At 43.4% G+C, this 19,597-nt stretch overlaps 2 protein-coding genes across 3 annotated transcripts in view; both read left to right on the top strand.

The window, feature by feature from the left end:
• TOMM7 (translocase of outer mitochondrial membrane 7) overlaps positions 1–19,597 on the top strand; it is a 518,839-nt gene that overhangs the window by 305,253 nt on the left and 193,989 nt on the right. The gene's annotated exons all lie outside the window — the stretch shown is intronic.
• The window catches only part of RAPGEF5 (Rap guanine nucleotide exchange factor 5), a 232,177-nt gene that overhangs the window by 32,924 nt on the left and 179,656 nt on the right, over positions 1–19,597 (top strand). For both annotated transcript variants that reach the window (XM_072650899.1, XM_072650898.1), the window contains exons 2-3: positions 5,765–5,815; positions 13,837–13,943. In XM_072650899.1, coding sequence (XP_072507000.1) covers positions 5,765–5,815; positions 13,837–13,943 — 158 coding nt within the window. The remainder of the gene's footprint in view (positions 1–5,764; positions 5,816–13,836; positions 13,944–19,597) is intronic.

Genomic DNA, 19,597 nt, shown 5'->3' with positions numbered 1-19,597 from the left:
TGCAAAGATCTCTCATTGGATTTGGATGCAGGGACCCAAGTTCAGATTCTGATCCTTCCACATACTACCTGTGTGACCTTGGGCAAGTCACTTACCTTTTGGGGACTTGGTTTCATCATCTGCAAAACAAAGGTTCTTTCCGACTTTAGCCTATGACTCACCTGTCTGGCTGTGCATGATCTCCTCTCCCAACCCTTCTTAATTCTACTGCCTTCCCTCATCTATTTCCTACTTGTCTTACACATTAGCTGGTTTGGACATACTGGTTTTGTCTGTCATCTCCTCCATTAGATTGTAAGGTTCTCGAGGCTAGGGACCGTCTTTTGCTTCTTTTTGTATCCCTGGTTCTTAACTCAGTGCCTAGTAGTGGCATGGTAGATGCTTAATAAATATGACTGAAGACTGGCTCTTCTGGGGAGAAGATGATGGCAGCTGGCCCAGCGTCCAAGATCCCAGAAGTGCCCAAGTGGCCAGAGCTACCAATGAACTTCTTCTAGCTGCTGCTGAGTCGACTATATGCTAGGGATGATGAAACTGTTAGGAATTCAGGTTGCTTGAAAGTCAGTTAAACCATTGTCTTTCCCTCCTCTTCTCCTCAAAACCCCAGTTTATTTAACTTCATCTAACATTGGTCTCAGGACACTTCTCAAAGGCAATGAAACCTTTGTTTGAGCTGCAGAGGGGATATAGCTAAACAAACCACTCCCAGCCATTCTGCAGTAAGCTATTTGCCACAAATAGCACTGGTCTCACAGCTGTTTGAGGGAAGGAAACTTTAAAGCCTTGTACAAGTGGGTGAAGTAGAAAGAGTACTGTCTTTGGCTTCTGGTCAGAAGACCTGGGTTCAAGTTCCACCTCTTAGGCCTTCTGTGTATCAGTCCTTGGTTAACTCACATAACCTGGCCTCAGTTTCATTAATTGATAGAGCAGGACTCAGTGGCTTCTAAAGTCCCTACCAGATCCAAATTTAAGATCCACTAATCATGGTCAGAAGCAGGGTGGGTTTTAATGGACATAACTACTTGACTTTGTTTCGGAAACCTTTGAGGTTATGTGACTTCCCCAGTGTCTTATAGCTAGTAGTAAAACTGGACTTAAAAGTCAAGAGAACCAGATTTGAGTTCAGGCTCTGACATTTAATGTGCCAAGTCACATCTATTCTCAATCTCTGTTTCTCCTTCTATAAAATGGGAAAAGCAAAATTCCTCCGTGTCTCTCAGATTTATTGTGAGGAAAATCTCAGTAAACCTATTGAAATAGGAGTCTGCCACACATGAGGAATTTCAATGCAGAGACCCACCAAGGGAAGGCTGGTGATCATTGGGAGTTTTAAATGGCACCATAATTTTAGGAAAATCATGGGTGGCGCTGATGTTTTCTGACAATGAAAGGCTGTGTCTGAATTTTCTTTTTACTTGCAATTCTGAAAGAGATGCAAAATTATAGATTCACATTCAATATGGACCATACTTTTATAATCATTAAAAGACCAGCAACTTCATGGGTGTTTACAATGTGTATGGAATCCTTTAGAACATGTTTCTAAATGCATTGTAATTGAAAGGAAGGAGGGCAAAGATTTGAATTGAAGTCCGAACTCCTTCATGTGGCCAGTCTGTCATCTGTGAGCATCATTGCCTTCTGTGCTATTCACCAAATATAATCATATCAAGCTCATTATCGTGGGGTAGTCTTTAGAGAGTTTCTCTCGTCCTGAAACTGTAATTCTGTGACCATGATGAGATAATTATCACAATTTTCAAGAATTCTGTGTAGAGCAGGGTTCCTGAACAGTTTTGGGGTCATAATCCCCTTTGGCAGGCTGTTGAATCCCACTGGCTCCTTCTCAGAATCAGGGCAGGAAATGATATGTTTCAGTTAGATGTTTAGTGAAAAGAAAGATTTTTTTTCACTCAAGCCCTTAGACCCCTGAAATCTTTCAATGGATCCTAGGTAAAGAACCCCTAATTTAGAGAGAAAGCCCTGTAAGAGAATCAACAGGTTGCATGAAGTGGTCCCCAACTTTGGTTTGTGGCAGGCTGGGTGTGGGTCACCCAGGAGTTTAGAGCAAATTGATGGGAAAAGAACAAGGAACTGGACACAGAAATTATTGGTTTAAAATACCCTGGTTCTTCTGATAGATCATATCAAAATTTAACAATGGCCCCAGAGAAGTGTTGAGATGAGTACAATGGGCTGCTAAAAGGAGAAATCACGTTTAAAGAGACAAGAAGACAGAAGGGGAAAGTTGAAAGAAGATCCCTCATTCCTGCTGGCTCTGATATTTAAATATAAAGGGTGACCATGAGGGAAGTGGGTCCTCATGTTACTGGTGTGGCTGGAGGTTAATGTTCGCCCCCTATCCCTGTGTGACTGAGGGTATTTCAACCAGCCTGGGTACCAGTTTCTGAGGGAGCCGGGAGACAGACAACAGACCCGCCTTATTTCATCATGTCAAAGCCAGCCTTATTCTATTGCGACTGATACCATTTGGCTAAGGGCATATCTAGGGCTGCTATCTAGTCAGTATAGCCAGAATCCCTGCTTTATTTACTCGTCTTACAAAACTTTGGAGATCACCCCTCAATCAGGCGACCGTGGTGAAATCGGATTGTGTAAAGTGTAACCCTAGTGTTGGTTTATCCAGGTTGGCTCAGGCAGGACCTAGAAAAAGGGGAAAAACACACCATTTGCTGTCTTCAGTGAAAGAGTTCCTATGTTATGTTCACATCCTCTCTCCCGTGCTCACTGATATTCTCTGAAGTGTAGACTTTTCAGTGGGTGTTCCAGAAATTAAGGATTAATCAAGAGGGTGGTTGTGACTCATTGCACATCTAGTGCATTGCTAGAGGTACCTGACTCTTCACTGAGGGAAAACATATTCAAATCTCATAAAGGGATTTGTCCTCACCTTGCTGTTGATTTGTCGCAGTATAATTCTTATTTTTTTTTAATTGTGCAATTAGTGAGAAAATAGAGGCTACCATTGTAAAATGGATAGAGACCTAATGGTCTAGAGTCAGGAAGACCTGAGTTCAAATCTGGCCTCGGCATTTACTAGCTGTGTGACCCTGGGCAAGTCACTAAACTTCTGTTTGCCTCAGTTTCCTGAACTGTGAAATGGAGATAATAGCACTTCCTCATATGTGGATCAAAGGAGATACTATTTTTAAAGTGGTTAGGCGCCATATAAATGCTTACTCCCTCCTCTTCCCAAACAGAACAAGCAACCATATAGAATCAGGAGGCAAATAAAAATCTCAGCCAGTGGACAGGAGAGCGACATTTCGGGGAATGGAAAGGACTATTCTATCATAAGAAATTGCCGTCATCATTGGAGCCTGTTGGCCATTGGCTGCCTACGGATCCTGTCAGCTCTTCAGAGTGAATAGCTCTGAGATTCCAAAAGACAGAACCTATGTGGGCGAGCAGAGCAGTAGAGGGGTGGGGGAGCAGGAAGTATGCCAGAGTCGTGGGACTGGAAGGAACCTACAGGGCCATCTCATCCAAGCTATACCAGAATGAGAACTCCTTTTATGTCTCCCCCAGTTATTGCCAACAGTTGCTCATCCAGCCTTCCTTGGGAAGCCCATTCCACCCTGCGATATCTCTCATTTTTAGTGAGTTTTCCCTAGTATTGAGTCTGAATTGTGCTCTTTGTAATGTCCAGCCTTTGTTCTCATTCTGCTTGACCTCAGGCAGAACTCAGTCCAATCCTTCTCCTACTTTAGTCCCTCTCTGTCCTTGAAGCAGCTAGCAAGTACTCCCTAAGTCTTTTCTCCAAGTGAAACATCTCTGGTTCCTTCCACCCATTCTCATATGACATGGACTCTGAGATTGCCTCCCATTTGCACTGTCCATATCATGTATATGCACGGTGCTTACACAACTTGCTGCCTTTCTTTTTATCTCAGGTGCTTAGCACAGGGTCTGGCACATAGTAGGGCTTTAAGTTTTATTGGGGTTATTGATGATGGACTCAAGGCCCTCACCATCCAGTATTGCCTCCCCTCTACATTCTCCATCTTATTAACATCCTTCCTAAAACATGGCACCCAGAATTGAACAAAATACTCTAGCTGTGGCCTGGTCAGGGCAGAGTGCCAAGGGATTATCACCTCTCTTGTTACTAGACCTGATGTCTCTCTTAACTCAGGCTGAGATGCCAGTGAGTCTTTGGGCAGTTTTGTCACACTCTTACCTCATATGGTGTGGTCAGTTCACTGTTGTTCAGACAATTGGACATCCAGTCAAACCTCCCCCATCACACGTTTGCAAAGCTGACTTTTTGAACTCAAAGGTAATATTTTTCATTTTTCCTCTATCAAAGGTGTTTTGTCTCGCCAGTGTTGGCTCAGCCTGTTGCAATTGGGGTCAGTCATCTAATACATTACTTCTCCCTCCCACCTTAGGGTCCCTTGCAAATGTGATAACCTTGCCATCCATGCATTTGTACAAGGATATTTAATTAGCCCAGGGATAAATGATATATTGAGGGAGAGGCTGATAATGATGAGTGCTTCAAGAGTGAGGAGAAGGAAAAGATTCCTGTGGTTGGACTAACACTGGATGTGAAGGATGACTGTGATTCAGATTCTTTGAAGAGAGCAAGAAAGGCTCTTGGAGCTAAGATGGCATGGGGGGTAGAGTAGGAGGGGCAGCAGCTGGAATAGAAGGCTCATGGGCTAAGGTGGCAGAGCAGGACCCAAGTTATGGAGTTAGGTAGGACCCAGATCACAGAATACCTTGAACACTGGGCTGAATCCTAGATTGTAGGGAATCCTCAGGATTGGGTTTTAAAGGTAGATTCTTCAGATCATGAGTGTAGCTCTGTTAGGGTGGATATCTGTGTTCTGATAAACCACCTGGAAGTGGGGAGGTGGGAAGGTCTCCTGCTTCTAGAATTCAGGGTGCTCTTGGCTGAAGAAGGCAAGGATGGGTGGAAGGTACAGAGGGACACCTGGAAATTTGATGTGAACCATGAGTGATATTCAAGAGAGGGCTGGGCTGCCTGCATAGGGGGTGGTTTCTCCCTTCTCCAAGGTCTTGATGTAGAAACTGATGACCCTTTGCTAGGGCAGGTAGAGAAGATGTGGCTGTTTATGTAGAGAGCTGTGCTAGAAGCTGTCAGCTCAGCATCATGGGCATCATGGTGGGAATCCCATCTCTGACACATGAGAGCTATGAGATCCTGGGCAGGTCATGCAACCACTTGGAGTCATTGTTTCTTCATCTATAAAATGGACATAAGAGCATCCATTCCTGTTAGGTGCTTTGCAAACTTCAGGTCATGCTTACAAGGTGAACTGTTATTCCGAGCATCTCGGAGATCTCTGGCCATTCTGCAAGTCTGATTCTATGAATGATCTAGGTCTGAAGTGAGAGCTGATTAGATCAGGGACCTCTGGGTGGGAATAAATAGACAGGGACTGAGGCAAAGAAATCAATAAACACATACATGTGTGCACACACACATGCAATTTGGCTTTTGACCTTTTATTACCTGTGCCCATCATGTTAAATGGCCAGGATGTCCATGACTGTGGTGCTATCCATGACTGTAGAAACTTTTGGTTCAGTGTCTATTGAGGCATTAGAAAGGGCACTAGCAGTGCCAGGGCTGTGGAGGATCCAGGTGGTATAAACTCATTTTCTGGGAAGTGAAACCGATGTGCCTTCTCCTCTCTCCTACAATTTGTCCTTTACTTTGGGTACAAAGATGGCTCTTCTAACCTCCTTTTTTTTTTTTTCATTTTAAATATAGGCTCTGGAAAGAAGAATTTCAAATCCATACCTAGAACATACTGCTTCCCAGGTATGATTATACTGTATCTTCATTCTTTTGTCATAACATTTATTCACTAAGGAAGGACATTATTATCATTGGAATTATGAGTTCATTAAAGACGTTTCCACTGATAGCATAGGTTATCATTATATTCTCTCCTGTCTCTCCTTTCCCATCCCTTCCTCCCTCCCTTCCTATTTCCCTCCTATTTCCTTCCTTCCTTCCCTCCCTCCCTCCCTCTGTCATTCCTTGCCTATTTCTTATTTTTTAAAACTATAAGTAGAATACGTGTATAGCTTCATATATGTCAGCAATGATGGGAGATCTGAACATGTTTTCATGTGTCAGTCACAGTTTTACTTCCCAATACTTCAGTATGCATGGGTCTGTGGTCTGGATCAGTGTGGTTACTCAAGCCTTATACAATGAAGTTTTATTATGAACTAAACAATAATCAATAAGCAAAAATATCTCATCATATGAAGAATAAAAAGAGGATTAGTTATATATGAAGATGTTAATTTCTTTTATATTTGTTTGTGTTTTTTAATAACGTCAACGAGGACAGTAATAACCAGCATTTATTTAGCATCTTCAGGTTCACAAAGCATTTTGCAATCACCATCTCCTCAAGTCCTCGCAGCAGCCCTGGGAAGGAGATGCTGCTGTGATCCCCAGAGCGCAGACTCCTGGCCTTGCCTTTCCACCATTCCCCAGTTACCCTGGCTTCTTTATAACCCAGGTAGAGTCAGGCAAAGCAAAGGAGCACACTGGAGGTGTCTGAAAGCTTCTGTCTCCTTCTGCACCTTCAGGCCCTCCCCTCTGCCAGACATGGCCTTCACAAGTCCCCGTTGGTCGAGTGCTTCCCAGGGTTGCCTTTCAAAGTCATTTCCTTTGTGGATAGCATTCTCCTCATTTCTCTCTTTGTGAGGGCCTCGTTGAGAGTTGCTGTGCCCCAAAGGCTACCCCCTTTTGGTTACCATAGTGACGATCCTCTTCAGACTTTTCTCAGCTGCTCCTTAGGTGATGGCAATCCATCCTTAGGACTAGTGGTAGACCTTCCCAAGCTTGTGCTCTGCTGGGATAGCCTCCAAGAACTTAGGGTCACCTCCACACCGTGATCAAGCACATGCCTGTGCATGAATGTGCACACACGTGTGTACCTATCAATATCTATACACATGTATGTTTACATACATGTGTATATTTACGTGTGTGTTGGATGTCCCCAAACCTTTATTACAGGTTTAAGCTACTAAAGCTTAAATCTTTGTCTTCGTTTCTCTCTGTCTCTATCGCTGTTTCTCTCTGTCTCTTTTCCCCTGCCTCCCTCTTTCCCTCCCTTCCTCCCTTTCAGGGACACACACACACACACACACACACACACACACACACACACACACACACCCCTATATCACACACACACACACACACACACACACACACACACACACACACACACACACACACACCCCTATATCAATGAAATCAGAGGACAATTCCTCTCCATAGGAATGAGACCTATGACTTCCTGCATGTAGGGAGCTCTCAGATGAGAAAGTTCCTGCTGCCACTGCAGATCAGCATCCACCCTGTACCCTAAAGTCTGGGAAGGTTGTTCAGAGTACTCTGATGTTAAGTGACTTGCCCAGGGTCACAAAGCCAGCATACACCAAAGGCAGGCCTTAGACTTGGATCATTTTGTCTTGGAGAGGGGACCTGGCTTTTTCATCACCACCAGTGATGACTGCTGAGCAGCTGCCTCCACCAGGCAGAAAGGCTCAGGAGCCCTGGAAAAGGCAGCATCCCAGATCCCAGATCCCAGATCCTTCAGGCTCCCAGTCCCCACCCCAGACATCATCTCAGGAAGCAGCCCCTGTGTAGAAAAGGCTAGCCATGCCAGCTGCCATACCCAGGACAGACAAGTCAGCATAGCAACAGCAGTCAGGTACCCTGAGGGAGGGTGAGGAGGCAGCATGTACCAGGCAGGTTAGCACCACCACCTTGAGCATCAGCCAGTCTCAGACTCTGGGGGGACAGCCCAGGACCCTGCCCCCAAGAGTGTCAGGAGTCAGATTGCTTCCAGCCTAGTTCTTTTGGCCATCCTTCTGGGAAGCAGCCTCTCTGGAGGCGTAGCCTGAGAACTACTCTTGCAGGTCCTATAGCCACAGCTTCTGAAGACCCAGGAAGTAATGATCTTGCCACCAGTCCTTGATCTATCAAATGGTTTCACATCAAAAACCGATATGATTTTATCAGCAGAAGTGACATTTAAGAAGAAATGCTAACATGTGCTTTGTGTCTGCCCGCTAAGGACCATGGGACCATCCATGTGACTTGCAGCTGAAACCTTCTGTGTGTTGTTTCCCAGTAGAATGGAGGCTCCTGGGGAGCAGGGACTGGCTTGCTTTGCATGTATAACTGCTTAATAAATGCTTCATCCATTCATTTATACTCTCCCATCTCTGGTCCTTACCTATCCCCTGCCTTCCTCTCTTTCTCCTTTCCCTCTTCATTCCTGTCCCCTCCTCTCTCTCTCTCTGTTCCTTTCTGACTGTCTCCTGTTTCCTCTCTTTTCTGGCATCTCTGTCTGTTTAAACCTGTGCTTTCACTGGTTTGAAGAGCTTCCAGTGTGGAAAGTCTCTCTGTCAATGTAGATCCTCATCATTCTGTAAGGTCCCATCAGCCTTTGTGCTCTCCTCTGATTGGAGGGCAGAGAGGAGAGCTCCTCCCCAAACCTCCCTTTGAGGAAGGAGCTCAGCCCAGCATCTCTTCATTTCCTTGCCAGGTCCCTGCCTTTGAATGTCTCTGTCATGGCTCCTTTTGGCCCCCTTCTCAACCATTTCCTGTCCCATTACATAGTAAGCTCCTTAAGGGCAGAGATGGTCTTTTTTCCCCCATATTTGTAACCCCAGCACTTAGTAGGGTTCCTGGCACAAAGCAGGCACTTAATAGATGTTTATTGCTTGTCTGACTAAGTGATCTGAGTCTGGTATGCAGATCAGTCTCTGCAGGTACTGCCCTGGGCACTGAGGGCTAAGTCATTTGCCCAGGGCCCTATAGCGAGTATATGTCAAAGGCAAGATCTGAACTCAGGTCTGACCCTAACGCCAATCCTCTGTCCATTATCCCACCAGAAGCATCAAATTATCAGAGAGAGAAGAAACACCTGGCATTTGTTTTGAATATCTAGATGCCCTTCTGGTGGAGAGCGGAGAAGTCTGGAATCCTTATTTTATAAACCTTCTCTCAGGCTGTGCTTTGCTGAGACTTGACCACATTGGCGATGATTACATTGAATTTTGATGGCACCAGGTTTTCCATCTGGGGGAAGGATCTTGTGCACATTTGTCGGAAATGCCGTTTTCCTGTTTGTGTGGGGATGGAAGGCTGAGTTCATTGAGGCCCCAGCTTCTCTTGAAATCCCTTTCAGCAATGGGGCACTGGGGCCACCGCAGGCAGGAGTTGCCTACTTGTTCAGAGCAGGAATGGGAGCAGGGATGGTAGGAGGAGACCTACTTCTCAAGGACCTCAGGCCATGGCAGAGGTTTCTTGGAGCTCTGCTTTCCATGGCAGTAATAGTAGTAACCTACATTTATCTATGTTGCAATGCATTTTAAAACATTAATAATATTAGCTAGTATTTATATTATACTTCCTAAATATTATCCCATTTCATCCTCATGACAATCATTCCAGATGAGGAGGAAACTGAGGGAGACAGAGATTAGGATCTTAGGATCCCACATTTAGTATGTATCCGAAGCTGGATTAGAACTCAGGTCTTTCTGTCTTCAGATCTAGCCTCTATCCACTGTGCCACCTAGTTACCCATTTGAGCCTCACAGAAGCCCTGTGATGAAAGAAGGCAGTAAACATTTACTAAGTGCTTACTCTGTGCCAGGCACTATGAGGTAAATCCAACAGTGGAACTATTCTCATTTTACAGATTAGGAAAATGAGGCTCAGAAAGATCTTGTGACTTGTCTTGGGGCACACAGTAAGCAGCAGAGCTGGAATTTGGACCAAGGTCTTTCTGGTTCCAAGTCCCTGAGCTGTCTCCTCTACCACATACCCTTCTTACTGGTCCAGGAAGGTTGGGGGTGTAGGGTGAAAACTGACACTAAGCAGTCAGCCCATATGTGTTTGCTTTACAAAGTGATGATGCCTTGGGACTAGGAGCAGTGCCAAGTTTTCCATGTATGGCTCTTAGCTCCGTCTCCTTCTTGCCTTGTGACATCTCTCCTGACTCTTCCAGACTCTCCCCAGAATGGATGGGTACACTGGAACATGGAGGAAGACTTCATTTTTAGCTCTGTTTAGGAGGTGATAATGAGATACTCTCAGAGTCTCCCCAGAATGATGTTCGACTTGTTCCCTGTCAGATCTAAATCAATCCCTTTTATGTTCCTTTTTTGCTTTGGATGGATGATAGAAACAATTATGGAGCAGGATGAGAAGCAATATCAGGAGACAAGCCAGGAAAACGATAGGCCTGCTGTTTCTATTATGAGACAAAACCCGTCGATGTGTGTGCCTGAGAGAGAAGAGATGGTGCAGGTGACGGGGCTCACAGACCTAAGTGCTTTGGGATCAGCTCTGTGATTTGGAAGGAGGCTGCTGACGTGGGGGTGGGCTGGAAGCGCCCTTAGAAACCATTACCATTACCCCCAAGTCAGCCTTAGAGCCCCACTGGGAGACAAGAAGGTGAAGGTCATTTTTGTCTCAGGTGACACTATCCTACCTCGCCAGGATCAGCCTCACAGAGCCTCTGGCGCTAGTGGAAAACAAAGTCTGGCAGGTTCCAGGGCCGTAGGGTCACAGAGCATAGACTGGAAAGGGCCTTAGGAGTCACCAGGTCCAACCCCCTCATTTGACAGAAGAGGAAATGGAGGCCCAGGATCCTACAGTTCAGAAGGGACTTAGGCAGAATTTAAAGCTGGGTCTTCCTGACTCCAAGTCCAAAGCTCTAAGCTGTCACATCATGCTGTTGGAAGGGCTTCAAGTAGGGGTCAGTAATAGGCAAGTATGTGCCACCAAAAACATTACTCTGTATATATTTTGTGTGGAAGTTGTTGTTGGATCATTCAGCCATGTCCGACTCTTTGTGACCCTATTTGGGGCTTTCTTGGCAAAGATCCTGGAGTGGTTTGCTATTTCCTTCTCCAGCTCATTTTACAGATGAAGAAACTGAGGCAAACAGGCTACGAAGCTTCTGGCAGCTCTCAGAAATGCAAAGATACAAAACAGGAACATTCCTATGCTGGTAGGAGGCATTTGCCTGTCTCTGAATTTTCTATATTAATGAAATGACAGTTCTGTTCCTTATCCCGATAATTATATATTCACTTCTCTGTGCTCCTTATTTTCTCCTCATAGAATACTAACTCTTCAAGAGCAGGGAATGTTTGGTTTCTGGATTTGTATCTCCAGTGTCTAGTATACAGTGGGTGCTCTATAAATGCTTGTTGAATTGAACTGAATTGCCAAGCTAAGTTCAGAGAGCTCATCCCCAAAATGTTGGTCCTAGAATCTGAAGGAGGTTTGAATGTTTTTAGCAACAGTGATTCATAACAACAGTCTGTTGTCTTCCTTAGAGAAAGCTGGAAGTTCAGTAGAGTACTGGGTCTGGAGTCAGGAAGACCTGAGTTCAGATCCAGCCTTCAGGTACTTCCTAGCCTAGTGGCAATTGCCTGACAAAATGGCTCCATGGAGAAGAAATGACAAACCACCCAGTATCTTTGCCAAGAAAACCTCAAATGGGGTCACGAGGCGTCAATGACCACTGGGACAACTCAACAAGAACAACAGAATGGTCTTCCTTGCCATTCCTTAACCCCTTGTGACATTTGTAAAAAGATGTCAGTTTTAAATCACTCACTTCCTAGGATGTCTGTCCTTTCTCTCACTCCCAGAGAGATGTCCTTTATTACAAAGAATATAAGAGAAAAAAACAGTTCATTAAAAACTCACCAGTGCATCAACCAAATCCAACCTTCTATGTCATGATCCATGCTCATAGCCCCCACCTCAGCAAAGAAGGGAACGAGGTTCTTAATTGACAGCAGCAACAAAAATCTAACCTACACAAGGGAGCAAAAGTGTGGGTGGCTGCATCAACACGGATCTCTCAGAGGTTCTGATCAGAGACCTTCAAACACATCCATTTTAAAAATAGAGGACTTGGTCAAGGAGAGGATTCATTGTATTTGAGTCCTCATTTCTTGACACATATTTGGCACCTAATAAATGCTTGTTGATTAATTGGCTGCAGGCTAAAGTGGGTGTGTGCAAGTTGCTAGATTAAGAGTGGCTCAGAGAACTTGGTTGTGTAAAAAGGGATCCTCCCCAATTCAAAACAAAATAAAAATCGTTATCCTTCAAGAAAAAAAGAGAAACGTCCCCTCCTCTGGAACTTGGGGGTAGGAAATACAATGAGATCCCTCACCTTGGATAAAGAGCAGAAGCATCTACTCCCCACCCCCATTTAGGCAGAAATCTAGGCAGTGAATGAAGTTTTCCAAACATCTAGAAATTTATTTTTAAAATGAACAAAACCACAGCATGTCCTCCTGGATGTTACTTAAATTTTTGAATGATTAAAAAAATTACTAACCTTTGCTGAGGAATGTGAAAGATATGGCAAGGGTATATTGAGAGAAGGAAGAGACAGAGTGATGAAATTCTGGATCATTTAGTGAATCAGCTGAAGATGAGACCATGAGCTAGATGAGCTCCTGCTGATGCCATGCTGTGAACAGATGAGCTGAGAGAAGCTCCCAGTGTGGGTCTGAGCACCCCCTGCTGTATTTAGGAATGTTGCAACTCTGTGTCCATGCATAAGTATACCCAGCCAGGGACAAACAGTTCCCCCAGATCTCAAGAGGCAAGGACATGTATGTGTGTGATTATGGGATGCAGCAGCACTGTGGCTTTCTTTACTAAAGCAGAATTATGGAAAACTTGTGCAAAAGGAAGAGGGATTTTAGGATCACAGAGCTGGAAAGATCTGGCTCAGGATTCATGGAATCTAACTTCATACCTGAAGGAGAATTCCTTCCATGAGCATTCCTACCACCCCATGGTCATTTGGCTTCTGTTGGAAGGCCTCCAGTGAATGGGAACCCCTTCCCCAATTGTGGTTCATTCTGCTAGACGATGGTTCTGTTAGGAAAACTGTCCTAGTGTCAAATTTAAACTTACCTCTACAGATTCCACCCATTTCCTCTGGTTCTGCCCTTTGGAGTGAAAGGAAACATCTAATCCATCTTCTGTCTGTCAGATACTTAAATATATTTTAGGTATCTTCATCCCCAATCCCTCCACAAACACCTTGATTCTCTCTCATCTAGACTAAACAAATCTAGTTCTTTCAAGAGATCCTGGATGTTGCAATGGATAAAGGACAAGACCTGAGTTCAAAATTAGACACTTACCAGTTGTGTGATCCTGGGCAAGTTCCTTAACCTCTCTCAGCCTCAGTTCCCCAAGCTCCCCCATAAACTGGGGATATCAGTAACACCTACCTCCCAGAGTTGTTAGCCTCAAATGAGCTAACTTATGAAACTTCTTTGCAAATCTTAAAGACTTATATAAATGCTATTATTTAGTGTTGTTAGATATGATCTGGAGTTCCTGCCCTGTCTGGTTTGCTCTCTGCTGAATACACTTCTAGGGAATACACTTTAGTCCAGGACTAAATATCTTGCTCCCCAGGGTCTGTCTAGAGCAGGGGCCAGGGACACACCTTGCCCCTTATTTTGGGAATCTGCCTCTCTTAACTCTGATGAATTCCATGAAACAGATCTTGGCATGTGAAGAAAAAAACCAACCATTAGTGATTTACATCCAGTTACATAAAATAGCATGAACTGGCTGATGTCAAAGAGGTGTGCTCAAGATGGTCTACACATGCACAGACAAACCGTATAGACTTTCTAGGAGCAACAGCTTAGTGCTTTGTGTTCTCTGTGTGCTGTGCTGTGACTACTTGACAAATAGTAGAACTTGGCCTTAAGTTTAAAGTATTTTATTCATTTTTTTCATAGATTTATGGAGAGAATTCTTCCTGCGCTGGGAGAGCCCTGAGGAATGTCTTTACAGTGCAAGCATCTGACCTGATAAAGGACAGAGTGAACCTTAAGGGAGTTTACAGGTAACCCCACTGATGATTATCATCATGAAAATGTCTGTTTAAAATCATTACCTCATTTCCTGGCCAGGTGGGGCTCGGAAGGAGTCATAGGGACCAATCTTGGGCTTGGAAGGCTTAGCCAACTCACCTCAACCTTTTAGAATACTTTCTGTTGTTATTCAGTCATTTTCAGTTGTGTCCAGTTCTTCCCGATCTTGTTTCTTGGCAGAGTTATTGGAGTGATTTGCCATTACCTTCTCCAGCTCATTTTACAGATGAGAAAACTGAGGCAAACAGGGTTAAGTGACTTGTCCAGGGTCACACAGCTAGTAAGTGTCTGAACACAGGAAAATGAATCTTCCAGACTCCATTCTCAGTGCTCTGTGCTGTTGTGCCACCTCCTTGCCCCTTTAGGGTCCCCAACTTCTCTCAAAGTATACTTCAGATACTTCTTGTAAGAGACGTGTTCTGACTTGGCTCTTCACCTACAAGTACGTTTTCTGTCCTTGAAATTACTTTGTTCCTTTAGGTTTACTTATCGGTGTATTCACAGGATCCTCCAAATCAAATATAAGCTTCATGAGGGCCGGGCCTGATTCATGTTTGTCTTTTTATCTCCAGCACCTAGGACAGCACCTGGTGAATAAGTAGATACTTGGCAAAAGTTTGAATATGGAGCATGTGGTAGGGGACTTTTGAGTTCCTTCAGGTAGCTATGTGCTCAGAGCAGGTCCATTAGGGACATGAGGTTTATGACTCAAATTAGGGTTTTGGCCAAACTCACCTTCAGTGCATACTGGATGGGGGGCTATCTCAGGGAAGGTTCCCCCTCACCTTTACTGGCACTCTGCTTTGCTCACATTGTCATCCACAAATATCCCAGGAATTACTGGCTCCCCAGTAGACTTGACTATCCATAAACATGGATTAAGTGCTTTCTGTGTGCCAAGCACTGTGCTGTGTTGTGTGTTGGAAGCTCTTTGGAAGGTTAGGTGTTCAGGATCACAGGACCTGAGAGTTAGAAGGACCCTAAAGGTCATCCCATGCCATCCTTATCTGAAGATGTAGATAGATAACATCCCTGCTTATCCAGCTCTTGCTTGAAGCCTCCTCTGAAACAGCCTCAGCTAGTTTTGAGTAATTCTGATGTTAGGGGGTGTTTCCTGAGATCAAGTCTAAATCTGTCTCTTTGCTCTTTCTATCTGTGCCTTCTGAACAAAACAGAACATTGCTAATTTCTCCTCCATGTGACAGTTCTTTAAATTCTTGAGTAGCAGAGGCTCTGGGGTTCATTCTTCCAAGCTCACTCAGTCCAGCAGGTCAGATCCACCAAGGGCAGCTGAACACTGTTCCCTGCAGGGCTCTTGGGGGCAATTCAGAGGGTTTGGAGAATTGACGATAGTTCACTCATGAGCCCCCATCAGTATTCTTCCCATTGATCAATAGCTGATAGCAATTAGCCAGCCAGACTAGATCAGCATGGAGAAATGAGTTTTTACTAAGAAGGTCTAATAAGAAGAGCTAGCACAGAAGTCCCAGACACACCCTAGCTTGAGGTTTTCATCTAAGGCCCTCACATTGTGATTCTTCAGCCAATTTCAGGGCACTTCCCTATTCACAGCTGGCTTAAACATTTGATTGATTGATTCTAGAACTCAAATCAAGAGGCATTCCAATTGGATAAAGGTGTAGAGGTGCAGGGAATTTTGTTTGAGATTATAAGGGTGACTCTTTCCATCACTCCCCTCCCATCTTTATACATTAATAAACCATCATATCCCCTCCCCCATCCCATTTCAGTCTTCTCTTCTCCATCCTGAAAATTCTGATTTCCTTCCACTGATCTCCATAAGGCACTTTCATTGCTCTGGCTGCCCTCTGGCTTATCAATGTCCTTTTAAATTGTGGAACCCAGAACTCCAGACAATACTCTAACCAAGGTCAAATACATTGGGACTGTCCTTTCCTTAGTCATGGATTCTGTGCCTTAATGCAGCCCCAAAATTCCTTCAGCTTTTTGACAGTTGTACTATACTCTTTGATTCAGATGGTGCTTATAGTCTGCTTAGACCCCTGGATCATTACTTTACCTTTATATTTATTGAATTTCATCTTATTTAGATTCATTCATTATTTTCAACTAAAGTTTGCGGTATGTCTAGAGACAGTAGCACAAAAACTGAACAGACTTCTATCTTCTTAAAAATACAACAGGTAGATTCTTAGACCAAAACTTCCATTGAATTTAAGTGCCCATCTTGCACTAGTCTTTTGAAACAGCTTACTGAAATAATGTAAGCAGATAGATCTGTCTCTCCTGTACAGAGAAGCTGGCGTGATGTAATAGAAGGAGAGCTGGTCTTGAAATGAGGGGAGACCTGAGTTCAAATCCTGCCTCTGATACAATACTTTGTAAACATGCATGTGAACACAAGCACGTTAAATTCTCCTGTACCATGGGGTTGATAATAGTAGCACCTCCCTCCAGGATTATTATGAAGCTTAGATAAGAGAATATGGGCACTTGAAGTGTTTTCTAGATGTCAGTTAACATTATTATTACTGTTACAGTCTGCAACTAGAGCAGAACCTATGTCTTATGGGAATTTTGACTCCATCTCACCACATTCACCTGATACCATGGCCCTGGTGTCTGCGGCAGCTCTTGGGTTTTATTCCTCATGCCTTCAAGGGAATTGACTGAAGTTATTTTTTCTCCTGGAAGATGCTGAGAAGATAGAAATGAGTCAGAATCTTGGAGGAGACAAGCGAGGCATGAAACACTGCACCTGTTCCTGGAGGTGGGAGATGGGGTGGCGAGCGAGAGTCTTGCTATTTCAGATCCCTGGAGATCTGCCAGAAATGTTTTCTTCTTCCATGGACAGAGGCACAAGTTGGTAACACGATGGCAAAGAACAGTGTCTCCCATTACTGTGAGCTCCACAAATAAATTGAAAAGCCGCATGACCAGTCTGCTGGCAGAACAACTTCATCTGGGAGACTGTGAAATAATCTGTGTGTCAAACACATTTTCTCAGTAGCAGCAGTCGCAGGCTGGCTCCCAAGCACCTTAGCTGGCTAATTTAGCCACTCACTAACCTGTGCAGAATGCTGATGGCTAACGCGCCTGGTTGCTTCCTCATGACTCAGAATGAACATCTGCTATTTCAAAGTCTTGAGACAAGTCTTAGTTAGAAAATAATAGGAGTCTGGATTAGGAGCTAGAGGGGGCCTAAGGGACCGTCTCGTCCAACATCTTCATTTTACAGAGGAGGAAACTGAGACTCAGGGAGGTTAAAGGATTTGCCCAGGGGTTAAGCAGTCGAAAGACGATATATATGGAGACTGCAATGACAAAGTGAAAAGAGTTACCACAAAAACCCTCCAAAGTCGACATTGCAGAATTATAAAGAAGAAGCTAGACTGGAAAGAAGGCTACGAGTGGACACTCCTACCCAACCCCCTGCAGAGGCGGGAGGTCCACAAAGTGTTGCACATTGTACATATTTTCAGACTTTTTGACTATATGAGTAATAGCTAGTATTTATATTGATGTATTATCAGCTATGCTGATTTTTCCCCCTCTTTTTTTCTTTCTTTTTCTTTAAAAATAGTTTTTGTTCGATGGGATGGCTCTCTTCTCTAGTAAGGGAAAACAATGGTGATGTAAAAAAAAAGACCTCAATAAAATTTTTTAAAAATAATATTTTATTTTTTCCAATTGCCTGTAAAAACAATTTTAACCTTTGTTTTTTAAAAGTTTTTAGTTTCAAATTTTCTCCCTCCCTCTTCTTTTCCATCCTTGAGATGGTAAGCAATTTGATATAGGTTATACATGTACAATCATGCAAAAAATATTTCCATATTAGTCATGTAATGAAAGAAAACAGACCAACCCCCCCCCTCCCAAATAAAGTGAAAAATAGTATGACTTGATCTGCATTCCGATTCCATCAGTTCTTTCTCTAGAGGTGGACAGCATTTTTCATTATGGGTCCTTCGGAGTTGTTTTGGGTCATTGCCTTGAGCTGAGTAGAGAAGCCATTCACAGTTGATTTTCATGTGGTATTGCTATTACTCTGTACAATGTTCTCCTGGGTCTGCTCCCTTCACTTTGCTTTGGTTCGTGTAAGTCTTTCCAGGTTATTTTTAGGCATCCTCCTTGTCATTTCTTACAGCACAATAGTATTCAATCACAATCATAAACCACAACTTGTTCATCCATTCCCCAATAAGTAGACATCCCCTTAATTTCCAATTCTTCGCCACCACAAAAAGTGTAGCTATAAATATTTTTGTAGAAATACATTCTCTTCCCCCTTTTAAAAATCTCTTTGGGATACAGATCTAGTATTGTTGGATCAAAGTATGCATGGTTTTATAGCCCTTTAGGCATAGTTTCAAATTATTCTCCAGAATGATTAGGTGAGCTCACAACTCCACCAACAGTGTATTAGTTTCCCCACGTCCCATTCAATATTTGTCATTTTCCTTCCTTGTCACATTAACCAATCTGATAGGTGTAAAGTAGTAGCTCAGAGTTGTTTTAATTTGCCTTTCTCTAATCTACAGTGATTTAGAGTGTTTTTTCATATGACTAAAAACTTATTTTCAAAAAGAAATAATTAGCAAGAGATGTTTCTTCTGTGAAATGCTTTCTAAGTCTCAAGACTTTTTCTTAACAGCGCTTATTAGAATTTTTATATCAGCAATAATAACAATTGCTGACATTCATCGAGTGCTTTGGAGGTTCCAAAATGCTCACACTCTTTTGGTCTTCACGGTGAGTCAGTGAGGTTGGGGCTTCAGATTTTGTGAATTCCACTTTACAGGTAAGGAAATTGAGCCTCCTCTGAGGGTCACTGGGCTGGGAGCTGAGATTTGAACAGCATTTTTCCTGATCCCAGCTGTCCCATGTTCCTTTAAGATGGTCCTCCATCGATGCTGTCGGTGCCGCTCATGTGCCTGCAGATATCTTTGTGGTCTTCCCCAGTAAAATGTAATCTCTTTAAGGATAAAGATTGTTCATATCTTTCTGGGTATTCCTGCTATTTAGTTAGCATAGAGATGCATCGTGGGAAGTGCTTAATGAATCTAGGCTGACACACTGACTCCAGATAGAACACTCCTTTCATTATATCATCAGGCTAATTCACTAATGAGCTCTGGATGCTCCGCACAGGTCTCCTGCTGTCTATCCTTTGAAATCTTTAAACTGATTTCTCTTTGTGATGTCATTGTTAGCATCCAGGTAACTTATCCCTTATCATCAGGTCTCCCATTTAGAAGATGCTTTAAGCTTTTAAGCCCACATAGCCCTTATCTCATCCAAGCCTCCCCACCACCACAGGAGGGAGGTGCTATCATCATCACCACCACCATCATCATATGACCATCATCATTATTATTCTCTCTATTTGCAGATGTGGAAACTGAGGCTGAGGTCTCCTCTGCCCTCAAGGAGCTTAAATTCTAATGGAGAAGATAACATGAAAACAACGATGTAATATCTATATCTATAATGCAGTAGCTTATATCATACAGTACTTTGATTATATATCTATATTATCAATATATCTCATATATGTATTTCACACATATATGTGTCTATATGTACACATAGACATATATGTATACACTGTGTATGTGTGTGATTTGAGTCTGGAAGGAAACCT

The sequence above is a fragment of the Notamacropus eugenii genome, chromosome 3 (genome assembly GCF_028372415.1).
Source record: "Notamacropus eugenii isolate mMacEug1 chromosome 3, mMacEug1.pri_v2, whole genome shotgun sequence".
In the NCBI taxonomy this organism is placed as follows: Eukaryota; Metazoa; Chordata; class Mammalia; order Diprotodontia; family Macropodidae; genus Notamacropus; species Notamacropus eugenii.
Note: the sequence above shows the minus strand (reverse complement) of the source record. Positions and strands in the feature narration are given on the sequence as shown.